General features: G+C 36.3%; 1 protein-coding gene across 8 annotated transcripts in view; it reads left to right on the forward strand.

Moving 5' to 3' along the window:
• Positions 1-22,441, forward strand: part of LOC139129843 (dynein axonemal intermediate chain 7-like) — a 105,870-nt gene that overhangs the window by 16,670 nt on the left and 66,759 nt on the right. For 4 of the 8 annotated variants that reach the window (XM_070695526.1, XM_070695555.1, XM_070695533.1 and 1 more), the window contains exon 1: positions 19,155-19,599. The exons of 3 other annotated variants lie outside the window; for them this stretch is intronic. In XM_070695526.1, coding sequence (XP_070551627.1) covers positions 19,576-19,599 — 24 coding nt within the window. In that variant the 5' untranslated portion in view covers positions 19,155-19,575. Of the gene's footprint in view, positions 1-19,154; positions 19,600-22,250; positions 22,272-22,441 lie in introns of those variants that run through there. One more of the 8 variants, XM_070695540.1, reaches the window with a different exon arrangement.

Here is a 22,441-nt window from a genome sequence, read left to right on the forward strand (position 1 = left end):
TGACAGTACTTGTCATAAGACTTGACAGTTTCCAAATTGATATGCAATTTGCATTTTCACACGCAGTGAATATCAATGCAAGCTCGGTTAAGTCACTTCGTTTTGGAAATTTACATGTCAATGTATGTAGGTTAGTTTGACCTAATCAGTCGTACAATGAGTTTGAAGTGAACGATAGTGACTAGATTATAACACCTATTGCAATGAAGAAATATCACATTTCTGTAGAGGTTGCCAGTAAAGAAGATGTATTGTAGAGCTAATGTTGGAAGCGAAATGACTTTAATGTTGTCGACTGATTGAATTGGAAATTACTGGTAGACAGGATTATACTTCTGCCGTATTCTAGGTACATGTAAATGCATGAATTCTGTCCCGTACTGTCGAATATTAACTTGTGAATTCATAGGGAGTCTCTTAAATCTTCAGGAGTGAATAGTCAATTAAAAAATCTGTGCACTTTACCACAAGTAGCAAAAGAAACTTTCACTCACTGTTAATTTTACAATATTTGCACCGTATGCTCCAGTGTCAATATTTTGCAAAAAGTAAACATTGCCGGAGCTGAACGGTAAAAAGTGATGTGAATTGAAAGAGAGAGGGACATAAACACGTTTAAAAAGGTTGCAAGATTGATGCAGATGCTGAGATAGAGAGTTCATAGTACATGTGTGAAGTTGTGCTAAATACACTCCATGACTTTCAGGTCAGCAGTCTGTAGTCCCTTTCAGCTATATCTAGGTGCATGGATCATCACCGTTTGATGCAAAATTTTCCTGCGTCCCCAATCCTCCATCAGTTCAATACTTATCATTTTGTAAATCTCCGTACATCTGCAGTCATTTGTTGACGTGGACTCTTTTACGGTCTAGGTTTCTTTTAGGTTTTTGATTTAGTATTTGTCCAATTGTGCAGAAAATTTGAGTCTATGATTTGGGTCTATTGATCAGCCTCATGATGAAATTGCCTGTTGCCTGTACATTTGCCCACTCGTTTTCATCGTTTCAAACGTCTTTTCTGTGCCTTTATTACTTGAAAAATTCCAGAGACACTCAAGATACAGCAGGTGTGTGTATTTGCATGGAAAATCAAAGGCTTTTGAGGTTCATTGGCTACCGACAATTCACCATCATTTATCAGTTGCACGTGACACGCGCATCAGCCCTTCTCTGGCAAGCTAGAAATTGTTCGCCGGTGACTCTGTCAATCATACGGCGGAGGCTTTCTTGCTGCTAGTGTGCCTGACAGCTTTGTATAAACTCTTCCCGTATTGATTCAGCCAAATGCAGCTTTTGTTGTGCGTAACTCAACTCCATTTCAAATATTTGTAATCATGGACAGAATCCTGTCGCCCCCATTAGACCCGTTTTCTTGGAACTTTTGATTGGACATCTAAATGAAGGCACCATGGTAACAAGTGACAAGGTAAAGAAACTGTACACGATTCTGTCTTTTATAGATTTTTTTTACTGAAAATCTATTATGTGCTGAACTTCATAAGAGGCACTGAGGGAGTACATTCATTTCAGATAAAGGGTGTGCTGAACTAGTTTTATTGCAAGCTGTCTCATTCAGTTAGAGATGAAGGTGCGTTTCTGCCAGGTACACACCATCATTCAAGTCTACAAATTTGTTAATCCTCTGAAGTAGCGTTCTGTGTTCATCGCTTTTAGCTGCCTTTTAGCCGGTTTAAACCTTAGAATGTAAGCCCCTGCGATCCTAAGATTGACACCGCATCGGGAATGATGTCTTAAAAGTTTGTGGGATTCAGTTTGTTTTCAGTTACGTCGAAAAGTATCTCAGTGTGGATTGTAACTTGTCTATATATATTGTCACTGGAGAATGAGTGGACAGTTTCTGCCAACGTTACATTTATCGTACAAAAATTTGGACTTTGAGGTGAAATATGCCTGAGGGGACCAATTTTCAAACTCTCAAAGTTTTACAATACTTTGGGTCTACCACCTGTGGGGGGTTCATTTTGAAGCTCATGGAGTGATTAAAATTTTCCACTGACTTACTTTTATGACATCAAAAAATTATACATTTCCCCATAGAGTTAACACAGGGATGGTGGCCATTTTGAATTTCAAGTGTTGGTAAATTTTGGTGATTTAAATCTGCCTACTTACCAAAGTTTGCCATGTAACCTCTGATTTTTTGAAAGGAAAAGTTTAAAGTTTTGCTGTGGAAAGTTTGATCAAACGATTAAGACTTTCCATTTTGAGGCTGGGTTATCTTTAAATAGCTCAGGATCCACTGATGGTATTGGTGACTAAAAGATTGATTGATGCCAGACGAGGTTTTAAAACAGTCAGAAATGTTTATCTATTTTACAGAAAAGACACTGTTGCACTGTTGGTATGATGGTAATGAAATGTAGGAGTTTGCCATTCTGTGATTCAGACTGAAACATGTCATTATTAGTGGAAGCATACAAACCCCTAGTTGTATGGTCACAGTAAGTGAGGCTACCCACAATCCTCCATGATCTGTACACACGGAGATCACTCACTGAACTGAAGCAAATTTCTTCTGTACACAGAACAACTCGGTCCATATTTCAAAATTCTGGCAACATAGTTCTGATCATCATAATTTTCTGATTTCTCACTGTGAATAATGAGAAGATCAACCCCTTTTCCAAGGACGAGATAGCAATTTTGTAATTTTGTCGACATAGATTTTTGACAGCCATACACAATATTTTCAAGGAAACTAAGGGAATAAGTTGCATCTGTGTTGGCAAAAGAAAGGGTATTGATTTTTTTTAATGTTCGTAACAAAGGAAATTTGCATGTCTGACAGGTGGTATGATGAGACCATCTTAGTTACTGATAACTTTATCTTGAAAAGTGTGCAATTTTTAGCACCTCCAAACATCAACTTCTCATTCAATCAATAATTTTGAAACATAGTCTTAACAAATGATCCTGAACTGAAATTGTAAGTTAAAAATTGTTAAGAAACTGATAAAATTTCAAAAGCCTTTAGCAAAAAATGTCTGAGTGAACAAATCAAGGGGCATTGTGGGTAGCCTCACTTACTGTGCTGCATAGTTGTATGGTCAAGGTAAAATCTGTAATCAGTTATTTCTTGAACATTATGAGAGAGTGCTCAAAATTGTCAAATTCAATATGTTAGTTGATGTTCATTGGAATGATGTGACGTCGACATGCACTGGCCTCTGCAGTGTTCCGTAGCAACTAGGCAGAAAAAAAATCACTAGATTCAGATGTGTAAAAGAAAACAATTGCCAAGTCCGAAGGAGGCTGTGCCCATACTGAACAGTGTCATACATGAAAATAATCCTAGGGGGGTCCAGTTGTTTTAAAAAGATACAACACGACCCCCTAATGGAGATTCCATTGTTTTCATGATGGAGATTGGGCCAAGTGTTCTCCAGGTGTGCAGACAAAATTGTGCATAAATGCATACAGGGCAGGAGTGCATGTACCAGGTGCTGTACTTCCATTCATGTGTATGTTCCGAGTCTTGCTGGTACTGCTGTCCATTCACAATGATTAGAAATTGAAGTGTTCTCCTCAGGAATTTCTAAAACAACCTCAGTTAATTTGCATAAAAATAATATGTAAATTTTATGCTAATTTTGCAATACACACATCACCCCCGTAGCACAGTACAATAAATTACCCACAATTCTCTTTGATTTGTATCCATGAAGGTTACTTTTCTAAAAACTTTTTCAGTTCTGCATGTAAGCACTAATGTTCAGCATCAGAATAATTGTTAAATAATATCTAGTAAAAGTACCTTAAGAAATTTCAGCAAAAGTTTCAAAATAACCATTAAACAACCATGGAAGTCATGTTCTGTAGGTACTACAAATGCCATACTTTTTAGGCAGCAAGTTATGACGAACTGAAGGGGTCATTCTCTGAGAAAACTTAGAATGCAAATTTCTTTTGTCATTTTCATTGGAAAAAATCAATATCCTTTTGTTTCAAAAAACAGGTGCAACTGGTCTCCCTACTTTCCATCACATAATTCTGTATGGCTGAAAACACAATCAGTGGAAAATTTTACAAAATGCTATCTCCTCTCTCAATCTTGCATAATTTTTCAAATCATTTAAAATGAGAATTGAGAAGAATGGTGTTCTTAAAAGTACGTTTTCAGAATTTTTACAACTAGTCTATGAATTTGTCTACACATGGAAGACCTGGTAGACTTCTCTGGGGAATCTCTGAGGATACAAATCGCAATGAATTATGGGAAATTTACAGTACTGTGCGTAGCATCAGAAAAGATCCCACACTTACAGGATAAAAAAGTATATGTATCGTCTTTTTATGCGTGTTTTAAAACTTAAACCTGACTCTAAGTACTGTATGTATTCATGTATAATTGTCTTGCAGTATTTAAGCGGTGTTCTTCTATATAAATGCAGTGAACAAGTCTTGTTTCATTATTGATAAAAAAAGCATTTTTTGAAATATAACCAAAAAAAACACCAATTCTGAAGAGACCCCCTGGCTTGCATGTAGCTGTTACTTAAGGATAACAGATTTGTCTTCATCCAAAATTCTCACAAATTCTGTGTTTATAGATATACCTAATTATCGGACAACAGAGTACATTAATTCTGAGTCCACCGTGCCAAATTTAGGTCAGAACAATCTTACAGCAATCCAAAAATATATGTGTGTACATTCCAAAAATTCCCAGTCACTTTATGAACATTCCTCCGAAGATAAACCCTGAACGTTAATGTGGTCAAGGCCTTCAGATCAATACTTACCCAAAATATAAATGTACATGTGTACATTAAAGAACGCAAACATTTATGGAATCGTGCATACCAACATAAAGTCTGTGTGGTTTGGTTTGAAATGTCGGCATAGTTTGGTAACTTTATTCACTCAACAGAGCTGATTTAATTTGTACACTGCTGAGGATTTATCTTTGAAAGGATTGACCAATCCCTGAGGCCTTCTCAAAACCGGAACAAGATGAGAAAGGACCAATCTTGCAGTTTGTTACATTTAGTTTAGGATTTATATACATAAGGCTCGATTTACCAATCCATGAGCCTCTCTCAAAATGAGAGCAAAAATTAGAAAGGACCAATCTTGTAGTTTGTTACATGTTGAAGTTGGACCATGTGTGGTCAGACTGCAATGTCAACTCTTTTATTAAAATTCTCTCAGCTCTTCCATTTTACATTCCCACTAGATTTAGCCAATAGGTGGATTGACCAATCGGTGAAGCCTTCTCAAATCACAACGCGGTAAAGAACAGTCCAATCATATAGCTTGTTTCATATGTTGAAATTTAAATACGATGGACTGCTAACATGAGCTCGTTAAAAAAGAAATTGATTTCCTATGTAGTAAGTCATTTACATAGAAATGATGAATGTTATTACTGCTGTATTATTGTAATGAAAGATCTATTGGCACATGTATATCTGTTGTTAGCTGTCGGTCGATGATTATCATAGTCCCCGTGTGGTGTATTTCATAGGTCAAGGGGTCTAGTTTTCTCTAGAACATCGAAGCCAACAGATTTTGGTATTGAAACACTCATGTATTATTATACTATGTAGGTAGTGCCCTGCAGAGAGAGCATATGCCCTCCCACAGTATAACGACCTTCTTAAATTCTAAATATGAAAAGCAATGCATATGAATTATCACGACCTTTGAAACTGAGAAGAATTCAATGAGAATTAAGAAAACAATAACATTTTCCTAAAGTTTGAAGAAGTATAAAGAGTGCACTGAGCAGTTTCTACTTTTGACCCACAGATGATCTCCTCTTGAAAACGGAAAGAGACAGATATTCCGACTCAAATTTTTACGATTCTTTTCTGATCTACTGCTTGTAGGGGCTTATTTTAAAGCGCTTGGAGTAAGAAACATTTCCACTTTCTTACTTTTTCAGAAACCAAAGATTTTATTTTTCTCCATAGAATTAACACCTGATGGTAGCCATCTTGAATTTCAAATATCAGTAAATGTTAGCTAATTTTTTTCTCTAGTACAAAACTTTACATGTTGACCGCTGATTTTTATTCTGAATTTTGTGAAAGAATGATTAAAAGTTTATTTAAGGAAAGTTTTGGCAAAAGTTAGTCTTTCACTTTGAGGTATATACTAGCTATCTTTATATTTCAAAAAATTAACCCGTCAGAAAGTGATATCATCAAGTCTTAGTTTTTTGTGCACTAGTATGTGTACAAGTGTTGCCTGATGTCAATCACACATTTATCAGGAATTAGCACCAATGAGGGAATGTCAAAGTCTCTTGGCATTCTTTCTAAGAAAATGTCAGACATGAAACTGCTGTGTCTGCATGTGTCTGTTATAGTTCTGTGATGTTTCCTATAAATTGTTTATCAAAAAAGGCTAAAGTTATGATTTTCAGAATAACACTTATTACAAAAAAAGACATTCTATTCTTGTTTCATTTTAATATTAATAAATTGTGGCACATTGTTATTAAATAAATTTTTCCCTTTTCTTTCTACGGTAAACCCAAACAATTATGTAAATGTTGGCAAGCAAAATATAATGAACAAAGTTTTGGACAGTACGGCCTGCAAATGACACTATGATATTTCCATAAATTTTGTCATTCTGTATACTTGCTCATCAGTGTGTATGTGTGTGTGTGTGTGCGTGTGTGTGTGTGTGTATATACAGTATATATATATATATACATGTATATATATATATATATATATATATATATATATATATATATATATATATATATATATATATATATACATGAAAACTGAAAGAAGAAACAGGGCTCAAAAGGTTTTTTGAACAATTTATACTGGTATATATTCTACGATCTCAAAAAACAGCCTTAAGAATTATAACATAACAGATGTTCACGTCTTTAGCATTTGTACATTTATTCCTTATATGGTGATATTGTATAATTTATTCATGTGCCAAGGCCACAAACTGCATTATTTGATTCAATGAAACTCTTAACTGCCAGAGTATTAAAACTCAACTAAATGGAAAAACTGAGAAAGGAGGCTTGCCATTGATTCCTCCAACATGGCTAAATTAAAACTTCCTTAAGTGGTCTACCCAAGGTTTTCCAGTAAAAGAAACGGAAACGAGCAGTGGGGACTGGAAATAAATCAAGCTGTGGATTCCTGTCAGGTTTGTCCTTGAATTTCAATGACAAAAGAACCATCAATGCCATTCAAATTTTGACACAGATCCTGTCCTACTTGAATAAATTAGGAGACAATTAACTGAAGATGAAATTGCTTAAATGCACATCATGAATTTAAGTCAGGAATCTCATGAGGAGAAAGCTGGAAAAAAAAATTATGACTGTTAATTATGTTTGTGGAACTTCAGTGAGAATTTGGGACATGGTTTGTAATGCCTTGGGAATCTAGCCAATTAGAAGGCTACATCCTGGGGGCAGAAAGGTGTGTGTCTGTGATAGAAATATGGCTTTGCAAGGCTAGTACCTACAACGGCAATTGAAAATTCCTTGTTATACAGAGGTACGTATAGTCTGCTACCTTCCAGACTGTGATGTGTGTAGTAAGGACGAATTTCTGACCTACGGTACGTTTATCCCTTACTTTCCAATTTCATTTTCAATGATGAGAATTATTTAGTGAGATGATTGATACATGAAGTATATACAGTGCATACACGTTTTACTTTTAAATACTAGCATCTCAGGCAGTTTGGAGGCATTTTACAGCAAACTCATTTATTTGAGAAAAATAGAATGATGAAGAAATGTGGAGGCAACTTAATACACATATTCTTCAAAGAAATTAGAATTTGACCAGACAGTTGGTATTGTTAATCTTGTTATCAGCATGGACTCTTAATTTGCGCTTTCTGTATACAGTAAGCTGAGTAACCCAAATTATTCGTAATTGCTGGTGATAAATATTTGAAAGGTGAGATGATTAAGATTTTAAAAAATCTGCCCAACTTATATATTAACTTCAGTCTTTCAAATCACAGGTGTGCATTTGATAGATAGAAGTGCATGTAAAATTAAAATGCAACCTCTACATAAGGAGACCTGCCTGATGTGCAATTTTATCACACATTGAAGATGCTAATGTTATGATCTGTATTACGGACAATAAGCAACTTGTCTCCGAAATTAATAATACCGGTACATGTAGCTAGAATTGAAATTCAAGCAAAAAGCTACATGCACAGTGCACCATATTGAGCAAAGATTAGGAATGCGTATCCACTAATTTTGAACAAAAATTGTATGTTTCATTCAAATTAAAATCGTAAATTTCATTCAGGTCATGACTTCACTTATAGATACATGTATTTCATTCATATTTACTTCTTTGAAAGCCTTAAATTTTCCCTTTACATCCAATTCAAATCTATCATATAGTGTCTAGAAGACAAACTTTAGTACACAGTGAAAGCATTCACAGAACTGTCCATGTAAGATTTTGAATTCCCAGAATTTGGCGCTTTCTGTTTATGGTGAACGCTAGTACAATATAGGAACTATATGAAAACGTCAGTTTGCATACTTCATCACATTTATAGAAATTTCTGTAGTCTTACGTATTATGGATTTTAAACATCATACATAGTACAATATCAAATCAAATGATATTATAGAGTTACCAAATAATGATATTAGGTTACAGCCATTAGTATGAAGACAATTATCTCTTTTCTAATTTTCAATAAATTTCAAAAGGCAGTTGTTAGTTTTGTAGATGTCTTAATGGGCGTTCTGAATCTTTCAAAGTTTAAAGTCTGAGTAAAGAAAACTGATTTGCAGTATTGCTGCCCGATTTGACCGTGCATCTTGAAAGAGCTAATGATAAGTCATGTAAGGGCTGATTTGAAGCAATAATTTCTATAATTTTCAACTGCAGCTTGTCGTCCAGACAGGTTCAGTTGATATTATTGTGCAATGTGTGATATGGCATACACACAAAAATACAAGAAGTACACCAAACTGCACAACTCTTGAAACTTGCTGCCGGCCTGTCTGCAGTCATTGAATCATGGTTAGATTCTGTTCTTGTTGTCTGGTATATCACAGCAATTACGGAAGCGAGGAATGTGGGAGTTTAGAAAGTTCAGCTAAATATTTAAAGCCGAGTGAAACTTCTGTGTTTATACATAGAGATGTATGCAATGTTTTTGTGCAGTACGTGGCTCCCAGACATCAGACATCCTGGATCCATGTCAGTGGGTGAACTGAGAATGGCATTTTCGCTGGCTATTCACTGTTAATATTTTGTTGAGATGCACGTCAGGATCTGTACGTCGTACAGGATAGCAGGTTATAAATGACAAATGGTATCTGAAGTCAGGCAGCATGATCTGCAACCCTGCTGATCTTGTCTCTACATCTATAAAAGATGGACCGCCTTGAACAGGTACTTGTACATCAGTGACAGAAAGATACAAGAAGGTCAGCGTGGAGAGTCATGCGGTGATCTTTGAAAGCCATCTTTTATAACATTCAGTACATCTGTATCAAAGCAAGGTGGATGTGCGTCATTGTTTAAACATGTCGACGCGTAAGTGTATTTTTCTGTTTTGAGAAATGGCCACAAATTATTATGCAACCAGTGGGCAAATTTATCGATCTGTGAATTTATAGAGACATAAACTGAAAGGGACATATGTAACTGCTGCAGAGAGACTGTGAAAGTTTTATAAGAAATGTTGATGTACAAAAGTATCGAGTTTACCTTGTTAAAGAAACAGAATGAAATCCATGGGCTGGATTGTCAGAAAGTATAGATCCCAGTCGCTTAGAAACCAGTCATGTGACTACTGTGTTATATCAGGTGACATAAATTCAGCATTACAAAAATATCACAGAGAATATACCCTCAGCAGAATTAGAAGTTTTTGACACGTAGGAACATATTACAAAGGTTTGATAGAGATTTCAAAAATACCTAATTGGACTTGTTTACATGAAAATCCCTTATCTGTATGAAATGTGAGAATTTTGTAAGCTGGAGTTTCTTTCCTTTTGGTGCTGTACTGACTTTACAGCAACATATATTAGGTTGTTATGATTATTCACATGTCTGTCTTCTGGCTATTCCTATTATACTCAACTCAATATAAGCCAAGTACACTAATATTGAGAACCCTCACGTGTCTAATGCCGTAGCAAACAAGGGTTTTATTATTCTGCACACATGATGCAACCGTCTGTAGTTTTTCTGACGTAATAGTACATCAGTGATTAATTTAATTTTATGTGCTTTATATTCAATTTAATTCACCTCTATTTTAAATTAATATTCTGCTGAGGAAAAAATATGCAGTATGAGTTGCATGTCAGTAATAATGTATAATGCACCAAGAATCTGCATGTGAATGTATGTTACAAACATGACCACAGAGTGGGATATACTACAGTGTTGCTAGTCTTTACAGTACATCACGGGAGTATGTCACGGGAGTATGTACAGAAGTCAGAAAGATTTTGTCTTTAGTCAACAATTCACCAACCTATGATTAAGCAGAGAAGGAAATATCGGCTTGCCAGAGGCAGGTATATTTTTGGCTACACTGGTCAAATGTTACAGTATGTCACCTGTGGTGCCGGACAGTTTGGTCAAAATAATTTCAGATTCTGGGTCTGCTGAGATCTGAGCCCAAGGTATTCTGGGTATACAGTGTGGCAAACATGTAAAGTCAGGGCTGATGCTGTTTTGCCTGGGCAGGCAACTTATCAAAGTTACCTGCCGAGATGTCTGGTTGTTACTTTCCAGGAATTCCCAGCACTCATTATGGAACACCAGCATGACGAGACATGGCAAAATGTCAGTTGCCTGTCGGTTTTACTGGATTCTGTTTCATATCAAATCTGAGTGAAAGCTAAAGTACTCACCAGACGGATGTAACCTTTCATCGGCAACAGTGTTTTATGCGTGGAGGTCTTTTATCGATGAACGGTGTCTTGTCTGACATGCCTCAGCAGGGCAAAAACATCTGGAGTATTCAGGTTTTTGGTTTATCAAGGTTTTGGTTTACTTCAGGGTTACATGATAATAGGTTGTACTTGGAATTCGAATGGACCATGGAAAAAGTAAAACCATGTGCTCAAACATTTATAGAAATGTATTTCCACTCATCTTTGAACATGTGGATTTGTTTATTCTGTCATCATGTGATCTTTTGGTGTGCTGAGTTCATAGAAAACTGCTGTCTTAGTTTTTGGAAGATCAAAATTTTTATTTTCCTCTGTAGATTAACTTGGGTGGTGGCTATTTTGAATTTCAAATATCAGTAAATGTCAGGTAAATTGTTTCTCAAGTACAAAACTTTGCACTTTGACTCCAGATTGTTTTTTGGAGGGTAAGAGAATAGTTGAGTTTCATTGAGGAAAGTTTGAGGTACTAGGTGCATGCTACTTTGAAAAAAAAGAACTCATTAATATGTAGTCGGCAGAATATTTTCCAGAGACAATGCTGAAATTTTCATACAAGTTGCCTGAGTAACAAATTCATACAGCTTTAATTAAAAAGTCATGTCTTCTTCTTAAAATGATACACTTTCAATTGCACTGACGATACTTAACAGACTTCATTGCTACTGTACATATGTGTGTGCGGTACATGTTATCATCAGCCGTGCCTGCATAGGTTAGATATATGGTTCAAGTACCCCATTGCAAAGAACTCCGTGCATACTTTATTTAGTCTACATTTAGCAAATATCACCATTTGCAGTCATTGAGAAAAAGTGATATTTATCACCACTAGGCACAGTTCTCGTTAATTCAACATTGATTGACGAGGAAATATCACAAATTTAAATTTTCCAGTGATGTCACATATCCTTGAACTTATTCACAGAATCACAGATGCCTTCATAACCTGGTTTCCCCGACTTGGTTGATATGAATAAAATTTGTCACATATGTTTAATACACCAACGCCTTGTCGACTCTAATATGCATATTGGAAATTCTGTGTCAAAGGTATGCCTGACTTACTTAATGTGAACATGTTAAGTTGGCTGTATGTCAATAGAAATGGGTATTTGAGTTGACAGGAATAAAATAAAGTTGTAGACAGAATGTGTAGTGCAGGCCAAGGCAATTAGCTAATCTATTTATATAGCTGTGAAATTTGTTAGTGACCTGAGGCTGAACTGATCACATCGGGCAAATTAGAAGCCTTAGTGTGTATATGGTACGGGTAGATATCGTTGGGGTATCATCAGGAAAAGAATGTTCCTATTCGGTATAAAACCCAAAAAATGTTGAAATTATGGAAGCCATACGCTGTAAGGTTTTATTAAGAGCATATACTTATGCCTCCCCCCCCTCTTCCTGGTAGATTGAGATATTTTCCTTGTTTGATATAGAGCATTAGCCAAGGCTCTATTTAAAGTACTGGAATGACCTTTCATGCAGAGGTCATGACCTAGGAAGTACTAGATTATAAAGCATTGGTTATCAGTTTACAATTGTTTTACCCCTCCCATTCTAAAGTATATACAATTAGCGATACATTTTGCCAAATAGGGATCCAACAAAACACAGAATGGAGTCACTGTCTTGAAGTACTTGTGGTATGTAATGTAGAGGCTTGTAAGTTGTATAGCTAAACTAGGTGAAGACACTTGAAGAAAAGACTTGAGTATATATTACTGATAATTTGCAAGTGTATTCACACATTCTTTCTACAACTTTTAAGACTCATTTTCAGGATAACATATGGGTTAACAGAACAGACTTATTTTTAATTTTTAGAGAGTTTCTTAGGCTTTGTTGAATAGTCGCATCACCAGTAGTCTATGCATGTAAAAGGTACATAACAAATTTTTATTGACACTGCTATTTTGAACAAAATTAAACGTCTAGAAGGAAACTGAAAGGTCAATGCCGTTGCCAACTGCCATTTAACTGTAATCTGAAAAACTACCCCTCCTGTCCACCAATAGTAGTTTTCCCCTTTTCCTAATCCCCCACAGGGAAACCCCTCAATGGCAGTGCTATCTATTCCAGAAGCTCACCCCACTACCCTCTCTCACAGTTTGCCCCGGCCCCTTAAGAAATCACTGCTAACAATGGAATCCAAATCATTGATACATATAACATAGGGCTATCAATGCTTTCTGTCTGGCTCCTTTCAAAATTAACTTGAATGATATTCTTCCTTTAAATGGTTTATGCTAGATATGTACGTTACATAAATATTCAAGCATTAGCTGGACAAGGGAGTAGCCTTTGTTAACATCAGAAAAAAATTCTCTTTTTAACTTTAAAGAGAGTACAGTATTCAGTTGGCACGTTTTAGCATACATGTGGACAGCAGTTATAAATTGGCTAGCAATATTCAACCAGAGCTCAGGAGAATGCATTGCCTTTCTTAAATTTCAGACAGTATTCAAAATTTTGTGAAAATAGTGCTCCTCAGTATGTGAAATGAACAGAATGCTAGGCAGAAAATAAAATATCTAGAAGTTCTCAAGATAAGACCACATTTGTGCCAGGGGCAAGTGAAATTCAATAGTTGATGTGTTCTTCAAATTGGTCTATGAGTGATTACCCTTTGATGAAAGTTTTTCTAGTTCTCAACAGATATCTACCATCTCGGTGTGATATCACTTTCTGGAATAGCAAAAATTTTACTGTTTGCGGACTGAGATATTTGTGTGAGCTGGATGTGTGTTATACACACACTATACAGGTGTAGCTGTACGGGAGATGTACTTAGTAACATTTTCTTATACATCTACTTTATACCAAGATTCCAGAGGTATACATGCTAATTTGTATCAGTACATGTATGTGGCAAAAGTGGAATAACTTGTGAAAAAATTTCAAAATTGACATGTTCCTTCTGTGTTAGGTGGTGAGGTTATACATTTAAGATAGGGTATAGCAATTGTGTCAAGGATAGTATTTGAACTAATTAATGTATTTTGATGACCATGCAAAATTATCTGATAGCAATTATTTATGGACCGTAAGTTTTCTGCGTGACTCAAATACTTTCGTCCTCATCCACTTGGATCCCAAAAAAGTTTGAAGCTGTGTGAGATTATTTCTGTTTGTGGTCAATACAAGTCCTATAGTTCCGACGGTATAGATCTGGGTTGGTTCACTCTACTTGGTAGTTTATCCTGTGGTATACTGGAACATTCTATGATTGAATGCAAACGTGTGATTATGTTGCTTGTCATGTCACCATGAGTGTCACTGTCTTTGAAGTTGTCTGATGTGAATGTCAGCATCTGATGATAGACTGTTTGACTTGCAATTAGATCAGATGATTTGTACATTTGGGTTCATCATAGAGCCATACATTCTGCCATGTTTATCTATTTCCTTTCCAGTTGCTGATTAGTTGATTGTTTTTTCCAGAGAAATAGTGGACACACACAGCCATCATAGATATCCAGAAATGTCTGGTTCAGATGAAAAGATTTCACACCTTCCTGAAATGGCTCGTACATGGTGAACATTTTAAAAGAAATGTTGCTAAAAGTGATGCTCCGGCTCAGTGTTGGTGTAGAAAAACCCACAGACATAGTTTGCAGGTTAAGTTGTAGACAAATTTCTACCATCAAGAGATAATTATTTGTTCACCAGGTGGGAAGGAGCATTCAGGTTTTGATAATCAGCCCAGGGAAGTCTTGTGAGCTGTCTTCAAACAACATTGCTTTGATTGTTAATTCGCTTAATTTAGCGAGCCCTGACTGCTTGTGATAGAACCAGCAGAGGGAGATGTTAGCTGGATCGGAGGAAAAGAAGATTAGGCCCTTCATTAGAGTCGCAACTCCTGGGATGCCATTCCAGTGAAGATCCTGCTCATCTGGGCAGCATCAGCGTTTCCACCCGAGTCGAATATTAGGTTCTGTAGCAATCACGTGGGGTTTAGGTTTGACTTACAGTATGGCCAAAGTTTTCTTTGCTTAATGAAGTAGTTTTACCAGATTCATCCATGCGAGAATTCCAATAGTGTTCTTGCTGGATTAGGTTCACCTGTGAAGGGTGATTAGACGTTGATCATTGACTTGGATGGTGCAGTCTACTGCTATTGCATCAGTTTAAACAACTGAAATGTCCTCGAGTCGATCATCAGAGGAAGAAGTGGCTGCATTTTTTATGAATTGTCTATTTTTATTATAGATGTATACATAAAATTGATATGAAGATCAGTAGTCCCAGTTTCTCGTATACTCTTTCTCTGAAATAATCAATTATTCAGGACATCCCAGTCTGTGCCTTTTGGTACATTTATTTGAATGCTCGGAGCCTCCAGTACATGGCAAGTCAGTAGGTTTGAGAATTTTTAAGATGACGTGAAATAAACTTAATTGTCAGAATGTCTCGATCACAAAACCTGTGTGATGTTGAAAATGGTCCACAGTTCATTGAAAGCAATAAAGTTCCTGTCCATAAGATACTGTGTAAAAAAGATGTTCCTTCTGCATGCCGTTTTGACTGTACCGCTGTTTGTATTTGTATTCTGCAAAGAAAAAGTAAATGATATTCACTGAATGATTCCTAATGCAATACTGAAAACACTGTAAATGTATTTTTCCTTTTCTAAAATTTCACAATTTTACTGAAGACATTTCGCTACAAATCACAGTAACTGAAAAAAGTAACAGGACATATGTATGGAACATAAAATTATCAATTTTCCATCTTACAATTTTTGAATGGTACTGGCATTTCCATGCAAACATCTGTTCTTCTTGCAGCCTGATAGATTAAAGTGATACATGGTTAAGTTGTTAAGTTCACTTGTAAGTTCTACATTGAGTAACAATTTGTTGAGTACCAAGTGGTGAGTACAGGCTCTTGTGTACAGTGGCAGGAAATTCCACTGTATCTCAAATGGTTTGACAGGAAAACTTTACATTACACATATTTAAAACATTAACTTCACTTGCAGATTCTATCACAAATGAAACATTAAGCAGTCTTACAATTTTTATATAGTCCTTTCAATGAATTAAGTAACCATCTCTTCGTCATAAAACTTCACAATTTTGTCTGTTCCCAGTAGAGTTCAAAAACTTCAAAGGCATATTTGAATTTCAAATATTGAAAAAAAAATTGACAGCATGGTTCACTATTTAAAAAACTTTCAGGGCAATCTTTCATTTTGCCCCATAAAGCAAAAAGCAAATTGTTCTGTTTTCCTCAAGGAAGCATTAGTAAAAGTTCATTTTTGCCATTTTTTTGAGTCACATGCTAATAAGGGGTTAAAAAACAGTGTTAAGTAGTCGTGGAAAAATTGAATCTGGTGAGAATATCACAGAAACCCCCATAAGCCTGCGGCAAGCTTTTTAAAGTTATTTTGAAAGTAATAATCTGACAGCATTTATCCTAAGGTATTATTTCCATCATCTTAGCAATGAAAAAGTACCTGTTGTTCTGTTAATAACCAAAGTGTTCGAGTTGTAGAATTGCCCATTAGCGTATAAATAAACTTCATCGTTTGCATATTGCCGACGGTGATACTTGTCTTTGTCAGCACTCTGAAAGCAGAGCGCAATAATCTTGCCAGATTTGCAGACTTTTGAATATGATCAATTTATTTTTGCATTTGATACAATAAATTTGATACAGGATATTTAGTACAGTATGAAATCAAAAGGAACTTCCAATAAATAACATGAAAGAATTGTATAGGAATTCTGTGTTGGAAATAAATCTTTGCTAACATTTTAGGATAACAGCGATAGTACATTAAGTAATGATATTTTGTATCATTATACGTAAACATTAGGTGAAGTGTGGAGATCATGAGGCCGTTTGCCATACAGCAGAATTCATTGGCAAGGATGTAATACATATGCAGCTCCATTCTCAGTGGAAAGATTTAGTTCATTTTGCTGTTAAATTACCACATTGATGTGTCTTACCCATGTGATAACATAGTGCCATCTTTATGCATGTAACAGCAAAAATACTACATCCTGGAGGAAATGAATGGCTAATCTTAAAATAAAAAAGCCTTTTAGTATAGGTGCCATGTATCACTGGCTGAAATATCTCCTACTATTTCTACCCAGATCGGCTATTTTGCTGTCCTATTCAAAAACTATGGGTAGACGTAAGCTATAGGCTTGTCATGCTTAAGACACCTACAACTTATACATGTATACATTGCATATATTGATTTGCAGTCACAGACAACCAACATGTGAGATTAACGGATTTTACTTAACATCAGACTTATAACGGAATCGGTTCAAAACTTCAAATGCCAGTTAAGTGTGCGATGCCTCCAGCTCGCAGAACGGCCGTCAGGGAACGGTTTTGACAGCTTATTAGGATGCGAGGCAGTTCTGAAAGAATGGCATTAGCTCCGGTGGCGTTTTCTTGAAAGGATGTGGGCTTTTATCTGTGTTGTAATCCATTGTAAAGCTGCCTGACACCAACGTTTGCAGTGAATTCTGACAAGTGATGGTAGAGTTTGTTGAGCCTCATCAGAGACATCCCCATTAAAGCCTGTCCAACGTTTTAACTACTGGGACTGTGTGAGAGATAATCATTACTAGGAGGGGAAGCTATCTGCAGGGATAATCTCAAATCAGCTACAGTACATGTATCTTTTAGCAAAGGGAGCGGGTGTAACTCGCTTTCAACAGTCATGCTGAAATTTCCTGCATATTGAAAAATTAATCAGTAAACATGTTTGAATTGAAAAATCTAAATATTAAGTGTTTGGTTTTATTCAGGGCCGCATTCATTACTTGCAGTAAAGATGCTGACTGACTCAGTGTAGCCGTTGTTGACATCGGGCTTGGAAAACACAGCATTTTGATGCTTTGCTGTGGGACATATCTGTCACGGTGTTGCCATACATGTATTTGAGTATATTTTACATGGTTATAGCTTCTGCTTTTCAACAAATCGTACATGGTGTATCAATGTGCATTCTGTACATCATTATTGCAGTAATGTGTACAACTACAATTGCTAAGTAGGTAGATTTCAATTTTTCAGTGGGTATTGTACGCATAAATTAGCTTATTTGCATATTCAGTTTGTGTAGCTCTTGTGCAAAGGTAGCCAGTATGCAATCAGTTGGTCTCACTTATACACATGTTGAATCAAACAGGTTTGGTATATTTTGGACATTGTACAGAAATCAAAAGGCATATATGACTTCCTTGCATCCCGTAATACCACCAAAGCAGTGAAGTTTTGGTGTATAAAATCTGCATAATAATGAATTATTCGCATATTAAATTTATGAATGATATGTAGTTACACATTCGGCCTACAATGGATTTACAGTACATGTTTTGTAATACGGTATATAATCATAAATGTACTCCTGTTTCTGACAGTCAGGACTTGTTTTGTTTCTTATTTAAAAAAGGAAAATTTTTGTAACATAATCCAAGTACATTGCATTGTCCAGATATTTTCCAAGATGCAGGCAAGATACACATACTGAAGTCTATTTCAGTATACAAATGGTCACAAACATTGCTTTGATAGACGCATTGTTCACTTGACAAATACTTTTATGCTGCCTTTTTCTGTCCACAATTTTTACTCTGGTTGTGAACATGGTTTTCACTTTGTAAAATTATTGTAGGAGATATGTAATACTTGTAGTTTCTGGTTGGTCAATAATGGATGCATCGTGCCTGAAGTTTTAGCAGCAGGTGTAAAATTGGCAGAGGTGCAATCTTTTCAGTAGAATTCATTGATTGTCATGATTTCCTAGATACCGGGGCTATACTTTTAGTCTTGAAATGTTAGGAATATCATCAATGGGCAGATGGGAAAAAAATGTCCCAGCGTGACCTTGATTTTAATAGACACTCCCTTTTCCACATCAGCTGGGAATGGTTTTCCGAATGGGATATTCTTCTCCTGGGAAAGCGATTCGTGTCAGGGAAATTCTAATCAAGGCGCAAAAATTCATGAAAATTTAATAACACAGAAACATGTGAAAAGAAATTGAAGATGAGCGTGCAGGACCAAGACATGATGTCAGTGAAATTTAGAGTGTAGTGTTTAGTATGCAGAGGAAACGCAGCCACTGAAATCTAATATGCCTGTATATATTGACCCAAACCTCAGCTGACCTCAGTACAGTGCATTTCTGGAACAGCAAGCAGCAGCAAGCAGCCGAGACTGAAGTCCTAGGAATATCTGGTTAATATTCAACAGTATCTCAGAAGCGATTCCGACGAGGGGAGCAGGGAATTGTGAGAAGTCCATGATAATTTTCGTGTCTGTGTCGGGGTGTGGCGTCATTCTTCAGGATCACCATGGAAGTAAGGAGTACCAGCTGGCTGTACAGAAATGCCGACAAACTGACCTTTTCCTTTTCATGCAGGCATGTACTTGTCTCTCAATTCACAGGGCAGCACACATCTCTCATATATGTCTCAGTCTAGCATGAAGTCCACGATTTTTTTCCGCTCTGATGAGCTTGAACTTGACCCAGCTGGACATTTGTATGTCTGGCATGACATACCTTCAGGACAGACTTTCTTCAGTCTGGAAAATGACTATTGAGGCCATTGTTGGAACTAGGTTGTTCACTGCCCGTGGCTAGTCTTTGCCATAGGCTTGCTTGACATCCCCCTAACATGGTGATCCTAAATGAAGATATATTACCAAGAACAGGTAAATGACAAATCTTCTACTTCATATTTACTCACTCTAATGTTTGTGAATCATCATTCTCCGCTGACAGGTTTGCTTTCTGTTCAGTCCATGAAATTTTTGTGACATTGGGTGTTAGGCTCAGAATAGAAACAATTGAGTAATTCCATACATTACTGAACAGGCAGAAGAATATCTGACTGCATGTCTACAATATTAAAGCACACAAGTCAATCTTTTGAAGAAAAATTATAGGTACGATAAAAAGATACCAGCTTTTTCAGTTTTGAAATGTGCTTGGGCTGTCTTGTGATCATGAATTATTTTAGTGTTAAAATTGCAAAAGTTTGTACATGACTGTAACTTGAAAAAAAAAATAACTTGGATTGTATTCCCCTTTGACTTGGATCAACTGTTCCAGCACGCAATTAAAATCAATGATGTCTGACCAGCACTCATTTGAAATATTCTACTCATGTCATTAGCAAAACAGCATAGCACGGCTGGAAGGAGTCAATGTTCTGGCTACAAGTCCCAAACACTGCAGTTTATTAGTGAAGAACCCTTCACTTATCTGGGCGTGTGTGTGTGACAGTGTGTGTGTGTATATATATATATCTGTGTTTGGAACGAGCTAGGTGAGAGAAAGTTCTCAGTCTGTCTCCCAGGGAAAATTGGAGCAATTGATTTGCAATAATCCTCTGTTGGAATTCATGTACCTGACCCCAGGCATTTTTTGAAAAAAAAGTATGTCACGCATGTGGTTATAATGTACAGGGTGTAGGGTGTCTCAAGGACAAAGCGCTCTCTGTGGAAATTTACATGTCTTGACAGAAATGAAACATTGTGGCTGCAATGCCATTGTATGTATGTGTAAATTACGGTGCTACGTTTATATCCAGAGGAGTACATACCGGTATGTGAAAGCAGTCGTTCAGTGAAAAGAAAAGTGTTTAATAATAACTTAAAGTTGGATTTTAGTGAAATTAAAATGAATGTAATAATGTGTAAGTTTCAAAATTAGTTCATGTGTCGGGAATTTTGATAGTAAATCAAAATTCAAGAAAATTTGTCTTTAATATTGTTGCTGAAATATTTTTCTTCATTTGCCAGTACCGTACTTTAGCACAAGCAGACATGTATAGCTTTGTCTCGTACAGTAGGTGATGAAGACAACATGCTGCCCCAAGATCTGGTTCTGTACATCAGTTTCTTTCAGTGTAGTCCATTATAAAGTGGGTCTGTGAACATCAAATATTGTGTGAAAAAATCTGTGTGTAGGGGTAATTAGACGACAGTGACTTTACATGGTGCTGTCAGGTTCTAAGTTGTAAAGAGGTACAATGTATATTGATGAGTTGGGGGGAGGGGGATTGATGGAGGGGAGAGACCAGCAGGCCAGCCTGTCTTGAACGACAGAAATTGACATGGCTTCCAACACAACATTATGAAGAAAGCCTTTGTGTGTCAAAACATCAAGGTTTTTTAGCAATTAAAACTTTTAGAATTTCAAAAGGTACCTTACAAATATACACCGCATCAACAGTATTTTTAGAATTTGAAAATGATCATTTTGTAAAATCTTGTATTATTTGATGTCTGATATTCTATAAAGGTAATAACTGTGTACTGTAGAATCAGGAATATGGCTGCATCTTCTCAGTCTGTTTCCCTTCTAATGTAATCACTTGCAAAAGAGGTCATGCGTTGAGAAAAGGAAAAAAAAAAACTTACAAAAAAAATTCAAAAATTCTGACTGCCAAGAGTGATGAATGAGAAATTTCCTGTCAAGGCAAAGAAGAATTGTGAGAATTTTCTTCATGAATGATGGCAAGCCGGTTGATTTCCATGGTGTCAAGGGACTAAATGAACTCTGACCTTTCCCATGATACACTGTTGAGAAGTCAGATTACAATTCTGGGTAGCCATATTTTCAGAGCTGACATGCCCATGATTGATTTTCGACTTTTGTGCGGCCTTGTAAATTATGGTGCTGTCTTCGGAAGAAAACACTCTCACAATGCGTTTGCATGAATTTATTGAACAACATATTCAAATTTAAACATGTATATACTCTGAAATGAACAGTTAATGATAAAAAATGAAAAATATTACAATTTATCAGCGGTATTGCCCAAAGTCAGGATTGATAATGTTCATTTTATATCCAATGACGTCAAGAAAGTCTTAATAGAATGCAACCCTCCAGTGTTATCTTTCAGGATTGTTCAACATCAGTCTGAGAAAAAATGCTCTAAGTCACTGCAGTTTTCTATATTTAATCAACTCATCATATTCATGGTAAAGGTCATTTGTAGCCTGCAGTGCTTGGATTAAAAACCTGTAGCATGGCCATTGTGTAATGACAGCGCCACCAATGTCCAGACTTGATCATTGTGTAGTTGACTGCTGGTGACCTATCACCCCATGACAGCTTGAGCCAGTGTGTGGGCGTACAATGACGTATCCATGCAAACAGGTTCAAGGCTGTAGAAGGTGACCATATTTATTACGGTAGCATTCACTCACAAACTGTGAGACGTCACCATGGTCTTGCTGTCTCAACCAGCATGAGCTTGGCATCTGTGTTGCTTCCATGCCTCAAGCAAGTGGAATTTTTCTCCAGGGCAAGTTCAAAACATAGTTTTCATTCCTGACAGACTTGTTGCATATGCTTTGTTGTAGCCATGCAGGTATGTCACTTCCAGCTAGTTTTATAGCTAAAACTAAAGCAAACACGAAGTAAGATTTCACTCAAGACAAATTTTAAAAATTGCTCGTACCCCACACAGTCTAGTGATTTTCAGTTCAAATTAGCTATAAAATACTTATTGATAATACCTTAGTTTCAGAGAGCGCTGCT

Source organism: Ptychodera flava, chromosome 1 (genome assembly GCF_041260155.1).
Source record: "Ptychodera flava strain L36383 chromosome 1, AS_Pfla_20210202, whole genome shotgun sequence".
NCBI lineage: Eukaryota > Metazoa > Hemichordata > Enteropneusta > Ptychoderidae > Ptychodera > Ptychodera flava.